At 36.5% G+C, this 19346-nt stretch overlaps 1 protein-coding gene across 1 annotated transcript in view; it reads right to left on the bottom strand.

The window, feature by feature from the left end:
- The window catches only part of AGTPBP1 (ATP/GTP binding protein 1), a gene marked incomplete at its 5' end in the record, with an annotated part of 31630 nt that extends 17139 nt beyond the window's left edge, over positions 1-14491 (bottom strand). The window contains 12 exon segments of the mRNA XM_010159149.1: positions 2241-2941; positions 3559-3675; positions 4689-4786; positions 6414-6591; positions 7057-7265; positions 8747-8784; positions 10232-10325; positions 12227-12358; positions 12632-12778; positions 13101-13164; positions 13579-13646; positions 14350-14491. Of these exon segments, the coding sequence (XP_010157451.1) occupies positions 2241-2941; positions 3559-3675; positions 4689-4786; positions 6414-6591; positions 7057-7265; positions 8747-8784; positions 10232-10325; positions 12227-12358; positions 12632-12778; positions 13101-13164; positions 13579-13646; positions 14350-14491 (1988 nt within the window).
- Positions 14492-19346: the final 4855 nt, after the last annotated feature.

The following is a 19346-nucleotide window of genomic DNA, read 5'->3' as shown; positions in this document are numbered from 1 at the left end:
CCGTGTATATGTAGGTTAGTCCTTTGTGGGTCCTGATTTACCTGATGATCACTTTCAAGTGTCAGATGATCACAAAATACTAAAGTCATTAGAAAATATTGAAGTATATAGCGAAAGACAACCTGAAATTTAAGGAATGGAAACATGTAGGAATTTAAACCCAAATTTATAGGGTTTTGAGTTCTATAATAATTTTTTTCTCTAAAAGATATAATAATATAAAATACTTCAGATATTCTCAATGATATTTTTGCAAAGGTGACATATTTGGTAAAAATTACACGCTACTAACTGTAAACAGGAACGCAAAAGCACTCCAAAGCACGTATTCAAACACAATGCATCTCCTAGCACGACCCTGCCTACCCCCCACCCATCGCCAAAACATCACAACACATTTGTTTAATGAAAGTAAAAAGAAAACCCACTAACACCCCACCTCAGCTCCCCACATTTTCTTAAATCACAAGGATGGATTAAGGCTACCATTTGTTTTATAAAGATGACTAGCTGAGGAGCAGTAAATAACTACATATTCTAAGAACAAAAAATCCCAATGAATGACAGAAGAGTTTGGACTTAAAAGCTTCTCCATGTCCCCTACAAAACCAATTTTCACCACCTTCCTATAAATTCATAAAAAAGCCTTTTTCAAACAGATTCCCTGCTCAGAAATTTGTTACACTGCAGTAAAGACTGAGTCATTTGTAAAAAACTGAATTCTTACAACAGAGTACCTTAAAAAGGTGACACAGAATTTTTGATTTAAGTTTAGCAATATTATTTAATGATTTCATTCTTATTTCACACACGACCTAAAAAGTTACTTTCATATAACAAAAATAAAACATTTTAAACTGAAAACAGAACACAGAATTACCCTCACAGTTCAGAAATCAGCTTTACAGATAACCACGCAAGTAGGTATGTTGGTTAAAAGTCAGAGTTAATACAGTGCTTCACTTCTAAGAAGAACAAGCATTGGAATGGCAACTTTTATCTAACTTCACTCAATTTTAATCAGGAAAATTCAGGATAATTAATTATTGTGAAAACATACATATATACTTTTATAATAGTTTTTTTAAATGCAGTTAGGTGATTTCTGAGTCAAGACTATCTCCCTTCTAAATCGGCTGAATCTATCTGAAAAATAAGCTTATAGGGAAGATTCTCCTCCTTCAACACTGCTTTCTAGTAACGATATATTCATTATGTCATTAGTGTTTCAACACTCAGTCACATCACTAGAAAGTTTTTCACAACACGTGTGAAAAAGCCAAAGCATTTTAATTATATAACCTAAAGACACATAATCTCTTACTGTTTTAATAACTAAATGTAAACACAAAGAATCTCATGAAGCTGGTTAAAGTTGTAAGTATGAAGCTAAAAGCACTCAATCTAACAACCAAACAAGTGAAAAGGTCCCATATCTACTATTCCACATTCTGCTAACATGCTCGTTTGTCTTCTGAGTAACTTGTATGCATGTGAGCCAGCTCTTCATAGCATCTCTGCCAACTGTTCTTAAGAGTCACATCACCCTTTATTATCTTCCTATCCCTCAGTGAAGAAATAAATGAGTCTGTTCATGTGTTGGTTTTTGGTGGTTTGTATTATTTTTCATCCTGTGTTTACTGCATGTCATTCTCCAGGACCTAACAGAAACTGCATCCTCAGCATTTGTTACCTCTAAATTCTGCTATACGGCAAACACTAAAAACAAACACTTAAATGTATTAATTTTTTATGCTTCCCATTATATTTTCCTCAAAGATAGCTTTCTTACAACAGCAAACAGAAAAGTTGACATATCTTTAAGGTATTATGTCCTATACTTGTATTTGCTAAGACCTGAAGGAAGTATTCATGTGGGGTGTGTTGTTTGTTTGGGTTTTTCTGTGCTTGGTTTGTTTTCATTTTGATGTTTTGGGTTTTGGGGGGGGGGGTTTAAGTTACAGAATTTAAATGGGGATGGCTGGAAGGCAGAAAAGGAGATTATACATTAAGCTCAACATTTAGAAACTGAATTATAGAATTAGCAATTACAGAATGAGATTGTATTCCTGTTTATGGCTCTTCACTGATCAATGCCTACTCACCTACCTTCAAACTGTTTTCCACTGAAAATCGTTTTAGATGCTAAAATTAACATTGTATGTGTGTCTGTTAATCTCATCCTATAGATTGTTTCTCAAGAGAACAAAAACAACAACAAAAAGAGTATGGTAACTCACCTCTGCACTCCATACGGCCTTTCCAGAATAGGCTCCTTAAAAGGGGGTGGAATATGGCCAAAATAATCTGGATAGGCCACTTCTGAATATTCAGGAATAGACTTCGTGGTTTTTACCATTTCAATATAAAGTTCACAGTCATGAACATCAGAAACCTCAACCATGACTTGTTCCCCTGATGAACTAGATCTGGAATCTTCCTCCTCTGAATCCACCCCAGTGCAGCAGAGTTTTCCCAGCTGGACAGATGATCCTTCAAAGAGGCTACTTCCACAGGGTGAAGCATGTTCACAAGGTTTACTACAAGCAAAACTAGCCTTACCACATTTGCTTTCCTTCTTGATTACACACCCTGTGCCATAATACTGATCATGCTTTGCACTGTTCTGCAGACTGATCCTGTCCAAGCCTTTCACGATTTCTTGGCTTAGACACTGGCATGATGGAGGCAGGTTTCTTGGATCAGTTTGCTGATGTAACCTACTGTCTTTGATACCATCTTTCTTTGGTAGTTCTAGAAAGGCTGGCCTTATATTGTATTCCTCTGTCAACAGAGGATTGCCCTCCTTCAGAGCAACTCCTTTCCTTGACCGTTTTGCTTCATCGGAGTGCTCCTCTCCTGCTGTAGGAACAACAATAGGTCCACTCAGATTTGCATCAGGTACAAAAGGCTTTGGTTTCTTGGAAACTAAGTCACATTCCTTAAAAAAATAGGAGAAAAAATAATAAAAATATTTATTAAAAAAAGTAAAGAGTTCCTAAAGCTTCCTTTATATTAGAAACCTCCCTTTCATTGTTCCTGGGCTATGTTTTGCAATAACACAAAATAATTTAAAAGACAACAGCTACACTGTTTTAAAGTCACATAAACATAGCAATGAAGTTTCAGCTACTGCAAGAAAATACCATCAAAGCAATAAACAAGTAGCTCATCAATAACAAATTACCAAGTCAATGCGATTCCCCAGGTATTTTAACCAACTACTTTAAAGAGGTGCACAGCATTTAAGGAAACACCTAATACAATTAATATGGTCAGACATCTTGTGTCTCAGTATTTTACTTTCTGCAATGTACCATAATCAGACATCAGGAAACACTTGTCCTTTGTATCTGCCTACAGACCCCTTCCTGCTCAGATTAAAACAACCCATAATATTTAACTAAATAACTTGCTATATAGCACTCTCATACGTAGCTCTAGAACTGCAGACTCATTTTTTAGCTAGAGGAACTACCTACCCAAAAAACAAAGTCAAAGTGTTTTCCAGAGTCAACCTGTCATGATGAGGAATGACCCAGGAATTATATACGATACCTGAAAGTTTTCTGAAAGTTCTGGGAAAAACTGCTCATATATTTTCAGTTCTTCCATTGGTCTTCCCAATTCCTGTCTAGGTTTCAGTTTACTAATATCAGTCTCAATATCATCATTCTGAAAGAGCACCAGAACAAAATAAACTTTCATCCAGAATTAATTAACTAATAGAATAATTACATTCACTTTTTACTTCTGATATGGCCATAAAAGCTGATAGTGCTATTTTAAAACCAGCTGAACTGCACCTTTCACCAGGAAGATTTAAGCAGCTCAGTTTTATTAGTATGCCAAATCCTCCATTTCAACAGAAAAATACAAACATCTCCATTTTCTTGCTTTCATCCGAATGTATTCTGCAGAGACATCAGACTACACTCTACATGAGACCTGTGCATAATCCAGCTACTGCAACCTGGAACGTGGAGATTTCATCTGACAGCAGTGACAACAGAGTAACTGCTTCTATGGAAGATAGGTATCAGAGCTCATGAAAGCCTGGAATAAAATTTGCCATTTCAGCCTGTGGAAGGACAATTCAATTAACTCCTGAATAGACATAACGTAAGTACAGAATAAGGCCGCTCTGACCGAATGCCCCTTCATGTCCTGAACAGCATCCCGAGACCAGAACAAGACCATCCCAAGTGATACAACAGTGAGAGGTCTGACCTCTTCCCCTACAGCTGGCTGAACTTCAATGTTACCTTGCCGAAACACCGCCTCAGTCAATCCCCATCCAGAATGATGGACAGTTAGAGAAGCTCCACATATTAAAAAGCTTAGATGGGAAGAGTGGGGTGAGAAAAATACAAGTTGGGAACAGAACACTGCTAAAAGAGTTCACAGTTCTGTTCCACTGTACTCCAGACACATCAAGTGTGAAGCAGAGAGGTTTTGGTAAGAGTCTTGAAGCAATCTGAACAACGGTTGCTATTTTCAAGCAACACCTATCTTCCTTCAGTTTCAGGAGCTTTTTTAACTTTAGATATTTCCCTGAAAACCTCCTCAAAGTCCTTGTAACACTTAAACCATACAGCTGTACACATGATTCAAACAACTTCAAATTAACAGGCAAAAATCAGGCATAACAGCTGGGGGGGAGGGTGTGTGTTTTGTCTTATACCAACCTTAAAATGTTGGTCCGTGTCATCATCATTTTCGGTTTCAATTTCTGATTCTGTTTCAGCATCATCATTATCATCACTTTCATCTACTACATCATCCACTGTGACACAAAACAGTTCAGTAAAGCAGATTACACATTTAATCCAATATGTATGCTCAAAAAAAATGTTATGTTCTGCATTTATTTTCTTTTTTACTAACCACTTAAAAAATTCTGAAAGCCAACTGGTTTTACCAACAGTTATTACTATTACCACATTTACAAATCAAAATGCTTTTTTAACAATACTGCAGACTCAATTAATTACATTTCTATTCAGTTTTAAGACAAAACAAAGGTCTTTGGCTTAAACAAAGCCAAACAAAACCAAACAACGTCCAACACTCCCCTGCCCCCTAAAAACCTGCAAGGCAGCAGAGGGCTTTTAGAACTACTTTACAGCGTGGATGTGCCAAGAACATCTCAGCACAGCTTGAGGTCATCACAAAATGACACCTTTTTCCAAAGTAAGAATGACCGTGTCCAAAAAAAAACAACACTGAGGTCTCAGCAGCTTTTAGTCATGTCAGCTAGTAATGACACAGTATCATGGAAAACTAGAACAAGGTACCCTCGTTTTTGTCTTGCTTAAAGGGGGCCTAACAATAAAAAAAAGTCAGAAATACATCTATCACTGGATATTCAACCCACAAAAATTTCAAAAAATATATAAAATTGGCAAGGAGAATGATCTCTGCAATTGCTTAGCACAGACAGGCTGGGAATACCCCAAAAACACAGAGCAAGATGTTTCTAAATAGGTATTACGTAGTAACAAAAAAAAACCCTATTAGGTAGAGGTTTAATTTCTGTGGATTTTGGAACACACTTCTAAATCTATTTTCTGCTTTGAAGACAAAACATAAACAAACTCTAAACTCCTGCAGTTTGAGTCTGACCCATATGAACCCTAATCAGACATCCGTCATCTTCTGCATTATGATCACATTTAGGAGATACCGTGAATAAGAAGATATTAAGAAGTCTGACTCTGCTTCTTCATTTTAGAGCAACTTTCTGACAACAACTTCATCAATTGCTTACCCAGATATCAAGCTGTGTCACTATATCCAAAAATACACTAAGCATTAATTATCCAAAAAACAATGAAAGGTGTTCACAATGGGACGAAGCACCATACAAATGCTTTGCAGGGAGTGTTGCCAAAGAGACTGCAACAATCCAACAATCCAATCAACATGTCAATGAAGGAATAAACATAATTATTTAAAAAACAATGCTTCAAATGGTATGTGTTAATCTAAATTCACTTCATCCAGTTTATCATAGCAACAGGAAGAAATCAAGGAATATACACTCCTGTAAAACAGCTTGTACGCTACATTACATTTCACATAGAATGTATATATTGAGTTAAGAAGACAGCACATTTAAGTTTGTAGACTAACATACATAGCCTATGATTTATCCTGCAGAGTCTGATGAAAATCACATATTAGTCCCTATTTTATTTTCTTATTTTGTATCTCAGAAACATAACCACACATGCACAGACAGAATTTTCATTAGTTAAAACCTAACATTAGAAACTGGTCCTCCACTTTGCTAGCTGAGAAAAGTCTCAGAGTCCAAGTTTTAGTGGAGAAAACAAATAAATGCAATTGACTCCACCATACATAGCCTGAAGTCAGACATACTCAGACAAAATATTACAAAATTACCATACCATCAGGAGGCAAATTGTACAGCTGAGCCACAGGACCACTGGAAGGAATCACTGGGAGTTGGAAATGGAAAGCACTTTTAATAGTTGGTAAAGGAAGACGGTTTTTAGGAAAACATTTTCTCATTATCAGGCTGGATGTGTTGACAAGCGGATCAAGAGTTCTTACTGCAAGGCACTCCTATTAATAGGAAAGTAATGAAGAGAAAAGTATATTTCAAACTAACAGCCAAATTGCATTTGTTTTGCAGATTTCTAGAATTCACTAATAGCAAAGTATTTTGTTTACAATAGATTTTGCTAATGTCTCCTCTGAAGACCAGAAGAACTTCTAGCAACTCAAATCCACCTTTTTTCAAAAACCCAGACTTCAAAATTAAAGACTTCCCCTATCTTTTTTAAAAATAAATTAAACAGCACCCTCCCCACCCACCCCACTGCAATAGTCACAGCCAAATAACAGCAATACAAATTTAATTCTGTACTCTCACTCCTCTTTAGTCAAATACAGAAAATAATCCTTACCCTCATAATCAGGAATGACCATGAATATCATAAAGAACTATGACAAACTGGAGGTCAGGGTGCAGTTTTAAAGCCAAAGAGGTAAAAAACCAAAACCAACAATAACAAAAAAACAACTTACTTGTGAAGTGTTGTAAAGAATTTTCATCCCGTTGGCATCAATGAATGCTTTTCTTCCCAACTTGATGTTTGTAACACTTTTAATGCACTGTAAAACTCCTTTACGTATCAGCATGTATCTGTGTCGACTATCGTGACTGTGCCAGTCAACATAAATCATTAAAAGCACCTGCACATATCCTCTGTCTACTGCTCTCCTGGCATTTGTTTCTTCATTTAAAAAAAAAGAAGTTTGGAGTAAATTAAATATTGCCCAACTACTCCAATATTATCTTCAAACCAATGCTAAAATTTGACCTTTTACCTAAGCACTGAATTGTTTAATTTTAAGTAGTATTTTAGTCATGCTTAGCAGTGTTTTACAACAGACTAAACAGAAATGACTGAATTAAGTGAGGCCAGTAGTCTACACTTCATTGTTCAAAATAATGTTGCATGTACTTTTCATGGTTTACCAGAAGAACACTGGGCATCACACTTAAAGGTAACTGTAAGATACTGCCAGCTAGCAAATTAAAAAAACCCCAGGGTTTATATAAAGCATATATATCTCTATCAACAGGCACTATGTAAACACAAGATTTGAAACAAACTTCTTAACGCTGTATGGATTACTAGTTTTGCAACAATGATAACTCAAATATGATAGACTCAAAATATCTATAAACCAAATACAATCACTATGACAACTGGACTCTACACACCAGAGATCAGTGTTTTTATGAGAAGATTCACCTATGTGAAGGGTAGTAAATTACAATGTCAAAATCCCTCAGGACTGAATAAAACACCTCTAAATAGATGCAAATTCAACATTTAATTTCTGTCCTCAACATTAAAGTCTGGTTGCCAACTTACAGAACAGTGACAACAATTCAGAAGTATTTCTTTCTCTCAATTTCCCAAGGAGAAATTCCAAAATTAGTAAACACACAACTCTGTAACAGTAAGGTATCACACTGATCGAACATGACAAAAAACTCAGCACCTTGTAATAACTGATACAGAACCTTCCTGTCATTTGTCTGAAAAGGTTTCCTGCAAATCTAATCACACCTCAGATCTCCTCCAACTCCACTAAAACTACTAGGAAAGCTGTAGCTTTTATACAACTACTTGGAGAGAATGAGTTTTTATTTCCTTGTCAGTTACAATCCTGGTGCAAAATCTGCAGAGATTACATTTATCGGGATCTTCTGCTGGGAGCCGAGGTAGCCCCTGTCTGGGAATAGACTATCGTTTTGTTACTGTCGGTTCCGCTTCAAGAGGAACACCCTCAGACTTGTCATTAGGACCCAAGACCTAACTACTCAGAAAGGTACCTGAAGAAACCCTGTGTTTTCCCCTGCCATCCAGCATGTATTTAGAGATGTATGTGTAAAGATGACGCACAGGGAGTTAAGCTATATAGATAACTGCTACTGAAGAGCTGAGGTGAGTGTAAAAGGTTGTTTCTCCACCTTGGATCCAGATCAGTTCTGCAGAAGCAGCACAGCCTTTCTACTGCATAACTGAAGGGACAGTAGCTAATTATTAAACACATGTAGATACCACACAAATATAAAACCGTTGCCTTGAATTTCCCAGCTTTGATTTTGGTTTGGCCACAGACAATACAGTCAGTGTTACTGTATGCAAACACACACACATATGTATGTATCTCAACCGAACGGTTTCTTGCAGTCACTTACTTGATTTGAGCAATGCAGCAAGTGTCTCTAAAGCAACCCTGTCAACATAACAAGAAAAGTCAAAACAACCAACCAGTAAGCTTAATCTACAACACTGTAAAGCTATACAAAATATTTACTGCTTACAGATTTATTTAGCATCTTTATGTTTTCCTGGTTGCACTGTTATCACATGCTTTTTTTTTTTTCCTTTTAAAATCTGATCTTACTAAAATATCAGGTATCTCAGCTGTATCTGAAGGCTGATGGTAAAATTTAAAAATTGCAGTGCAACAGCTATACAAATTTTCAGCCTTTGCAAAAAAACCACCGTGACAACACGATGTTTATGAACCATATCCAGTTGATGAGATACTTCTGAAACTCACGGTTTTACGTTAGTAGCAGAACAAGTACTTCCACAAAGCAAAGGACATTATTTTAGAAAACTGTAGGTCAAAACTGGCAGTGTATGAATATATGGAGGAGTAATGTTCATCAGTCTGTATTACAATACAAGGTTGTCAGTGTTCTTGTACACAAAGATCTTACCTCAATTAACTCAGGATGTGCAACTAGAAAACTTATATACTTATTTTTACCCTCTTTGTAAAGACAGACTTCACACATCTGATCTTAGACCATAAACAAGGATATCATGATTACTCACATCATGGAATAGTAAGTTCATATGTCTAATTTTAGCTGGGGCTTAAAGGGGCAGGGTATTTGTTTAAAAGATACTCCAGTGACCACAAATACCAGATTTAGGTAACACTTCTTTCCTTGTACTGAAGTTAGAATATGAACATGAGATTATTATTTTGCTAATCAGAAGAAAAATTCAGTTTTCAAGAGACATGTACTTCAAAAAGGTGGTAATGTATAAAGACCTATCTTCACTTAGATCCACTCATCTATTCTTTACCCTAAATTCACATTAAAAAAAAAAAAGGTAGAGGGAAAAACCCTAAAGTCATCACTTTAAGTTGTGCAATTAATTTATTTTTTTTTAAAACACAGTCACTAGACAGACATTGCTGGTGTGTCCATCCCTGTTCTATGGTTTTGCTCTGAGAGTGTATAATTGTTTTGAAGTAAAACAGAAAGAAAATTCTATTACAAAAACAAAACAGATAGTGCCACTCTAAAAACACAGAGGAGATGTGGGACCCAATTCAACAAATTGAAAAATGATGGGATTGTCTTGATCTGTTTGTCCCGATTTGGGGATAACCATTGTACAGTTTCCATATAGAAGTATCAGAGACAAAAAAATAACATTTATATTCTTTTACCAGAACTGTAACACACATTCAAATATTTTGTGTTATGCTCTGTTGGGTAAAATTGAACTGCCAGACTTGTGCTTCTCCTTCCCACTGTCCCTTCACTTTAACTTTCAAATATGAATTACCTTTGATTTTTCTAGTATTATTTTTCATTTACAGTGAAGTTTCAAAACATATCTAAGGGTTTTTACTGTATTAAAGAGACCGTACTTACTTCAAAAGGCTAGTGTTTTTTTTACTAAAAGGGCCAATGATCTTAAACATCAGTTCTACTACTCCATTCTTTCCCAAGGAAACTGCATTTACAGCTGGAAGAGTTAAAAACAATCCATTTTAAGATGATGTAATAAGAAAGGCAAAAGAAAAAAGTCAATATATTCAAACTGCAATTTTGACATAGAAAAAGATGTAAGAAATCCAGTGACAAGCAGACACTACTCTACACATCAGTGTAATAATCCTATCCTGACAAAATTTGGAAAAGAAGAAAAGAAAATTAATTAACAAAGAAAGCAGAAGCATGCATTTGATGTACTACATGATTGTATTTTTTATTAAGAAACGTCATAAAAAGAATTTTCTTAAAAAAAAATCTCAGTTTATCAAGACAGTGATGTTCCTAAAATTTCAAGTCTAACAAGTTCTGACTTCTTGTTATACTTCAGTACCGGGACAGCCAGGTATGTCCACCAGGATTTGAAAGCCAAGCATTCGTTGTAAAATTTAGAAATGCCAACTGGTGTAAGCTTTCCTGAGCCACATGTTACGCATATATGTTCTCAGGAAAAAAAAAAAAAAAGGAAAGAAAAAAAAAATCTATTTGAAAGGGAGCAAATTAAAAGAAATGAACATAGGTCTTAGACTTATGTTCAAGAAATACACGCTGGATGCATACATGGGTGAAGCCCAACATCCACTGAAAATACAAACTGCTGAAACAGGCACAGAAATGCAACTCCTGACTGAGTTTAGCAATATACACTCCTAACAAAGTAGGAAGAGCCCAACTTAAATTTGACTTCAACATACCTAACACTGTTATTAGTGTAGGATTTGGTACATGAACCCAAATTGCAATTTCACCATCATTACCAGCAACATCACACCACTAGAATCTAAGAAAAGTTAGGACTCTATTCTGGTAGCAACTGTACACAAATTTTAAATTGTACTACCTATCAGAATGTAGTAAACTACTACTTTTTCTGTTTGTAAGGAGTGAGAAATACCGAGAAATAGAATTGATCCAAGCAGAATCCAAATTAGAGATTCACTTCGATTTCCCATTTTCAGGATGAAGCAAGTTTTCAGCTAAGCTATGTAACTGTGTATTAACTCTTCCATTTACAAACATTTTACCTCATTATCAGACAGCTCAACAGAAATATAGTTCCCACATTTTAAATGTATTGGGACTTTATGAATTATAGGTGTTCCTGTGATGTTCTGAAAATGTGATCTTAGAGAACATCAAACCAATTCTTTTGGAGGAACGTGGTGATGTTTTCAATTTCCCATACTTATTTAAGAGGTTTAACAACCATTTTGAACTCAAAGGAAAAACTTCAGAGCATCTAACTGACAGCAGAGATACAGCAAGAACCACGCTATTTTCATCAACTTCTTACTGCCTGCCCAAAAAATTAATTAGGCTTTTATGGAAGAATATTAGTCCAATAGTAGGGTAATTCAACATAAGGAACAGTGGAAAGGTTACATAAGGAAATAAAATATTTCACAAAATATTGTGAACCAAGTGTTTAAATTAGCAATAAAGAATTAAGTAAGATAACAATGAGGATATAAAAAAAAGGAAAAAATCACACTACATGCGCATGTATAATAAAGATTTATTTAATTAGAAGTGCTTTTGCGAGCACAATGCTTCTGGCTTAGATCTTAAAGCATCAGCATTTATGCAAATTAGATGATCCAAAATTCCACACATCCAGTAACACTGGTTAACCCTCACCCGATTATATAATCACACACGCTGAATAAAAAACGAAGATGCACAATAAGTACAAACAAGCTGACCAGCTTTTACTAGAGTTAAGCAGTCCGACACTATAAAAAGCAAATTCTCAGATAAAAATAGTAACTTGAAAAATCTATCATTAATCAAGCATTTAAATCCGGTATTTTAATCATATCTAGGTAAAAAAATTTATATCGCATGGGAAAGAAAATTATTATCTGCAATACTTACAGTTCGTTGAGTAAACTCGTAATACTTGAAGACATGGCAATAATAGCCTCTGATTCTGCAAATTCTGCTTCACTAAATTCAATGATATGTTTAGGGCACCATTAATTCTTGCTTTCATGCCAATCTTCTTGTCTGAAAAAGAAATACAAGATCAGTCACACTAATGTTGAAATTATTATCAAAACAGAAAAAGTTAAATGAACTGTGAATTCCTTCTGCCAATAATGTCTGCTCTGTATATGTGTTTTTCACCATTCTTTCCTCACCTCTATTTTAATCCTTCTTTTGTTCTCCTGTACCAATTTTGAGTACATGGATACTTACACAAGAATAGAAAAATTTTCTTAGTTTCAATTATAAAACTGTAAAGTATTAAGCCATATTACTTAAGTATATCATTGTCACCTTTTGGACCAATTTTTGCAAGAAGTGTATGAAGGAGCACCATTAATTCTTCATTTGGTGGAGAGTCTTTGCTGGCAGTCAAAAGCAGCTGCAATAAGATCTGTGTCCCTCCTTTACTGACTAATAGGCTTGCTCTCCGACCACCACCTAAAAATTAAAACACAACTGATATCTCCAGAGTCAAAGACCAATCAAATATCTAAACAATAGTCACCATAAAGAAAGTCTTTAGAACAGCAATATTTTCTTCATATGCTGACTGTACTATGCAAGAACATGCTGGACTTTGACTTATAGCAACATATTAGTGTATGATTAGATGAAAGGTAATTTCAGTCTTCATGTTCTTTTTATTCTGCGTATAAGTCAGCTTTAGAAAGTGTCAAAACCAAAAACCACCATATACCCCCAAAACTCTGCAGAAGAATACAGTAATGTAATCATTAATTGCTTCTTAATGAAAACTTACCAACTGAGACTAGTTCAATGAGAATATTCAATATATTTAGAATAGTTTGAGGATCTTTCGTATTCTGCAATAAAAAAACAGATACTTCTTTGCTTAATATAGAAGTCTAAACAGTGGTTTAGATACTTAAAGCTCGGAGAAATTGCCACCACTATATCAAAGAGAACTGAAGATGTAGCCATGCAGCTAACCATCCCGCTATAGAGCCTCAATTAACCACAAAGCAACTAAAATCTAGTTTGTAGTATAGCATATTAATTAAAACTGGTAGCTCACAAGTAATTTCTTAGAATATTTAAAAATAAGGCAGAGAAATTCTTAAGTAGGTTAGATTGCATCTAACCATTAGAATTCTTCACAAGTTTGAAGACTAACTAGGATAACAACACAAATAATAAACATATTTAATAATACAAAGCCCAGTGATAAAATGAAAACTTGCTATGTACCCATAACCACACAGATTATGAGTTTTTACCTCTAGGGTTGACAGGATAACTTCTATTCCAGTGGAGCCTTTAGAAGTCATCTCCTTCCTGGTTTTTTCTGCCAGTAAGGAAAAAGACCATTTTTCTTTTAATCATAGAACCATAGAATCGTTTGGGTTGGAAGGACCTTAAAGATCATCTAGTTCCAACCCCCCTGCCATGGGCAGGGACACCTTCCACTAGACCAGGTTGCTCCAAGCCTCATCCAGCCTGGCCTTGGGACACTTCCAGGGATGGGGCATCCACAGCTTCTCTGGGCAACCTGTTCCAGTGCCCTCTCCGCTAGCTTGCAGAAAAAAAGTGATTATATACGGATCGATCAGAAAATCTGTACTAAAAATAACAACATCTATTAACAATTGGATATATCTATATAAAATTAAGTAAAATACTTAAGTGATTTTAAAAATAATTTTTGCTTTCACTTTTTCAACAATCTTGTCATGCCCTAGGAAAAAATAAAATCTGTAAGAAACCCCTCTACCAGATACTTGTAGTTCTCATATAAACACACATACGTACTGTGAATTCTTACTTTAATTATACCTGTTTGACAACACAAAATGCGCTCAGTGTAACCAATGCTATACCACATAGCATTAAACACAGCCTCAAACAGGTGCTTTCAACAATCAGCGACAAAAATGGATGGACTATCAAGTTCACCACAGAGAAACAAAAATTAAAGTCCAGCAAGGAAGAAATACAAAAAGGAAGGATCAGAAGGAAAACTACCAAACCCACAAAACTTAGGTATTTACCTTGACTCTGAACCAGATGAAGAATCTTTGAGGTAACATATCTGGCATTGTCTGCTTCTCCTAATACAGAGTCTAAATTGATCTTCTCCAGCTGTGACAGCAGAGACAGAATCCGAGAACTGGTAGAAACACTACAAGAAAGATTTTTTTACATTTATTTTTCCATCTAGATCAGGAAAAAAAAAAGAAGATAAAAAACAACCAACCAACCAACCCACCCCCCAAAAACGCAACACTAACAACAGAAATCCCATGTCAGAGTAAGGGGAGTGACTAATTCACCTTCATGCTTTATCTCTATTGGAAAACAGTCTTAATTCTCCTTCAGTTCTGGCAAATTTACAGATTTTTCAAAGCCTGTACTGCAGCAGACTAATTATATATAATGCATCTCCAAGAGCAACTGTGAAAAGGGAAATCAGCTGCAGCAAATAAAATCCAGATACAGGTACAAATGTTGTTTATCTATGTTAATTACAGTAACTTATATTTAATATAGTTTATGTTAAGTGCCAGGATATGGTATCCAACCTGCCATTCAAGGAAAAACTGGCTACAAACAGTCCCCCAAACTGTTCTCTTACAGGCTGGTGTTCTGAAGTGAAAGAAAATATTATCATTCATCAAGTGAACAAACCAGCACCCACCAACTGGAAAAAAAGAACATCATTTTGAAAAAAAAACTCTTGAAGTTGTCCAAAGCTATCATCAGAGTTTGGATTCATTTTGAGCACATTTTAACCTGACATCATAAGATAGCCTTGGAAATGTATTTTAACATAAGGAACAATTCCAAAACAGGTGTTCATATACATAGGTAGATTACAGAAAAAGAATGATTATAAGTATTTACAGAATTCAAAACAGAGTTATTCTAGGAATTGTTTTATTTGCTCTCAGTTTTAGATCATAATTATTCAGAATAGTTTTGAGATGTACATTCCCATATAGAAGTAACTTTCAGACAAATGTTTAACATTTGAATTAGTCATGTAATTAACCACAAGAAATTATGATTTCCAAGATTTAAATACCTTGACTTTTCCCTTTTGTAACATTAGAGTCCTGCATTAATCAACAATAATTCATTTTACACACATACTGTCCTGTCTCCAGTAAAAATGAAGTATATAACTGTAGCTTTATAAATACTGTTACTTTTGCTTATAACAATGAGGAATTAATATTCCATGATTTGAATTGTGTGATAAGGTTTCACACGTACAGTTAACTCCACTAAAATAATTCTTCTAGATGATGACAGAAATGTTAAAATCAAGGGAAAAAGGTAGTTGATGGCGAAGGCTTTAGTGCTGTGAAAGCAAATTGATATAACAGCTGCTGAGGAAATTGCTTCCAACCCTTTCACTTTTCCACACTGATATCTGAATGAGCAGCATAACCAAAAAACCAATTCAACATTACAGGTGATACAAGTTGTTAACGTAAGTAATAGGAAATGGTTACAATAATGGTCGAGCTTAAGTGAAAATAATTTTATATTGTGAAGTAAGTATATCACTTTCTTAGATATTTCCTAGACTTTGATGTAATAGTATTTTTTGCTCTAAAATAAATGTCTTGGTTGCTGTAATACCACTATCCTTGTATATGTAAAGCATAATCCCTCCAATCCTTTCTCATCATCCAAAACCAGGCTGAATAGTATAAAGCCATTATTTGCATCAGCTTTGTCTTGTTTACTTATACTCCTCCATTTATCCACTGAACATTAACTACTCCAACATAAACCCAAAGATACTAATGAAATCCACAAGCTCTGTTCATCCGGTGTACAAACTGACAAACTTCCAAAGGATGTTATCTTCACCAGCTCCACAATCAAAACACGAGTCCAGTCAACCCACATAAAAGCCAACGTGTAAGAAAACTGTTGCTCCGGTTTGTGTGCACGCGCACACGTGTGTATTTCAACTGTACCATATCATTGGTCTCACAATGACATAAATGTAGTTTCAAAGCTGGAAACAACCCACAAAAGCAAAGACGATCCTTCGGAACATATTAAAAAATAAAGAAAATATAAGTTTTCATAAAGACAGAAGTCATTGGGAGGAATTAAAATTTAATAGCAACTGGATTTTTGAATGCTGTGGCCTGCAAAATTCAAGCAACACTGTCAGATGGAAGAAATATATCATGTACAGAAAGTTAGCATGTAACACAATTTCTCCGTACTTACTAAAAGCTTTAAAAGGTTGAGGAAGGGTAAGTCATTCTCACTACTGGGTAGTACAACAACTCAAGCCCTGTGTTTTAGAGGTCTGATGTCCTCCTTGGACCAGAGTTTCTACCAAGAGCAATGAGCGCCCACTGTAGCAGCCAAAGAGATATCTTAGGCTATACATCTTACAAGAAGTATTCTGACAGAAATACAGCCAAATAAACCACATCTTCGGCATACACAATAAAATGTTCTTGAAAATAACACCAGCCAAGAGTCTATGCTGAAATAAAAATTTAAGTCCTGGTTTTCTCTTCACTATGACTGAGTCTTCTTAAAACAAGAACTGTACTCTTATTTATTAATATTCTAATCTAATATACCTCGTGGTTATAATATTCTAACAGCTTTCAATGTCTGCACATTGAATGGCAGCCAGCCAGCCTGACTCTGCTCCTGTACATATTAGTGCTGTGATAACCCATTTGACCCAAGAATAAAATGTAAGCCAAATCTGCAGTGGGATTCTTTGTGATATTTGTCATGCAAGTACATATGCTTCGAATAACAAACCATTCAGGATTTAAATCTAGAAGATAGCTCTCCAAAACAGAAAGGCACCGTGGAATTCAGTACTTTTAATCCGACAGCTAGGTAAACCATGGAAGAGAGTCAGAATGGCACAACAAACACTGTGTCCTGTCAGAGCTAGATTTCCTCTTAAGCTGCTGACATTGCAGAATCCCACAAGAATACCCAGAATGCTGTGGCCAGCCTTTCACACAAGACTTGTTTGCCCACAACGTGTAGAACCCTTCCTGTTACTACGAGAGACGTTTTACACCCCACCCATTCCAAAGCCTTCTCATAAGAGCACTCTGTAGTCACTGAGGGTTACGCAGAGTCTCTACTATGTTTAATTATAAAAATCCTAACTAAGGAGCATCAGAAGAAACTTCCTAGGGCCTAGAAAGAGGCCCGTCCTCTTCAGAAACTATTCTCTTCAGAGCTGGATGACCACAACTGCCCTTCATGACAGACCGGTGCCCCATCAGCCCTTAAAGGATTGCAAAACTGGAGAATCAATAACCAAAGGCAATGTTGTTCTGACACTTTGTACCCCTTCACTTCAAAGTTTTTCTCCCTGCAGTTTACTTACTTACTATTATCTTACTATTTCTGGCCCTCCTCACTACAAGCATGACTGTCCTTTACCCATTCCAGTGATATACCCCTCTGAGCTCAGTACCTCACACATATTTCCATCTAATATTCTTAACCATTTTCTGCATTTCCAAGAATATTTTGAAATCATTTGGTCCTCCAATATTTTTGCAGGTATTTCCAGCTTCAAGATGTCTGCAATTTTAACAAGAACTCTTTCTTCCGGATCATAAGTTGAAGCTCATAGTATTTTCAGCCATTAACTATAACCAGAAAGAGTGAGCACATCCAAAATCAAACTGTGCGCCATTTCCTTCTGACAGTAATCAACTACCACTGCTCTGGTACACACTCAGTGCTCGACTCCGGAGCACTTTGATGGAACACTTGCCTTAGCTTCCTGATGGCCATCAGACGCAACGGTTATTTTAGTAAAGCTTTAGAAACAGTTATGTGGTAAGGTTCCCTGCTCACGGGACCTGTTACTCTCTCACACATGAAAACACAGTGTATTTTCAAGAACAACCCAAACCATCTTTGCCTGTTTGCAGCCTCACCCATCTGGTCAGTTCTTACAGTGCGAAGAACAAAAGATGGCTGTTCTACAGCTACTCAGTTTCTGTTCCCTAATGCTCACAGACAGCTCCACCTTTCACTTCTTAACCCAAATCTCATGAGTTCTGAGGACAACCAATAATTACTATTTTGGGATGCATTTAGACTTTCTTTAAGCATCCTGAAGTGAAGTTTACCAGGTTTATTTGATCCCGTACACAGCCTGCCTCAATAGGCAGGAAACCCTTTCTCTAGCCCACATTCAAATGCCACAGCTCAAAATGCCCCTCACACCACCCATCTCACTCACAGAATGAACAAGTTGGCCATCATCACAACTATTGCCAAAGCATTAGGCGTGACTGGCTAACCACAGAGCTTTGTGGGTTTCCTCCTCCTCTGGTTCGGAAAACTACAAGTAGATATAAAGGGAAGCAACTGCCCAGACTGTGAGGAACAGGGGAGTTCAGGGGTTCATGTTTCAAAGAGAAGTCCCTCAACAAGAAAACGTCCTCCCAAACGTGCTGGCTTCAGTCAGGGAAGAGCTGCTTTACTTCACAGCTGGACGGCTGGCCCAGGCTGGCCAAGGGAGTGCTCCATTCCACGTCACGCTCAGCGCACATGTGCAGTTCTGAGACAGGAAGAGGCCTGGGGGTGTGGTTGGCATATCGCTGGTGTTGGGAGGAACCCTCTATCTGTGTTTAATATTGTCAGCACGCTGGTGCTTTGTGAGCCGTCTCCCAGAGTCTTTCAGTAATTACACCTTTCCCTTTTTCTCTTTGGGAACTCAGCCTATAGAGGAGAGATTATTCGGTGCTGACTTGGATGTGAAGAAATTAATTTTTTCTCTCTTCTCTCAGGCCAAAAGCAAAGGTGTACAAGTATTTTGGAAATTTCTCATGGGCTTAGGGTGACCTACGGTTAGGGATCAGCTTGCTTCTCAATGTTTTCTTGATCCAGTGTAAGGTTAAAGAACAGTTTGGGAATGCTGCCCCATCTGCTGCCGGTGCTTGGGGCAGGGGCAGGCTCTGTGCAGCCACCCGAATCACCCTAACACGAAGGGGAGGGGCATGGACCCATGCAGCGGGCAGGG

The sequence above is a fragment of the Eurypyga helias genome, unplaced genomic scaffold (genome assembly GCF_000690775.1).
Source record: "Eurypyga helias isolate BGI_N326 unplaced genomic scaffold, ASM69077v1 scaffold4069, whole genome shotgun sequence".
NCBI classification, from domain to species: Eukaryota; Metazoa; Chordata; class Aves; order Eurypygiformes; family Eurypygidae; genus Eurypyga; species Eurypyga helias.
Note: the sequence above shows the minus strand (reverse complement) of the source record. Positions and strands in the feature narration are given on the sequence as shown.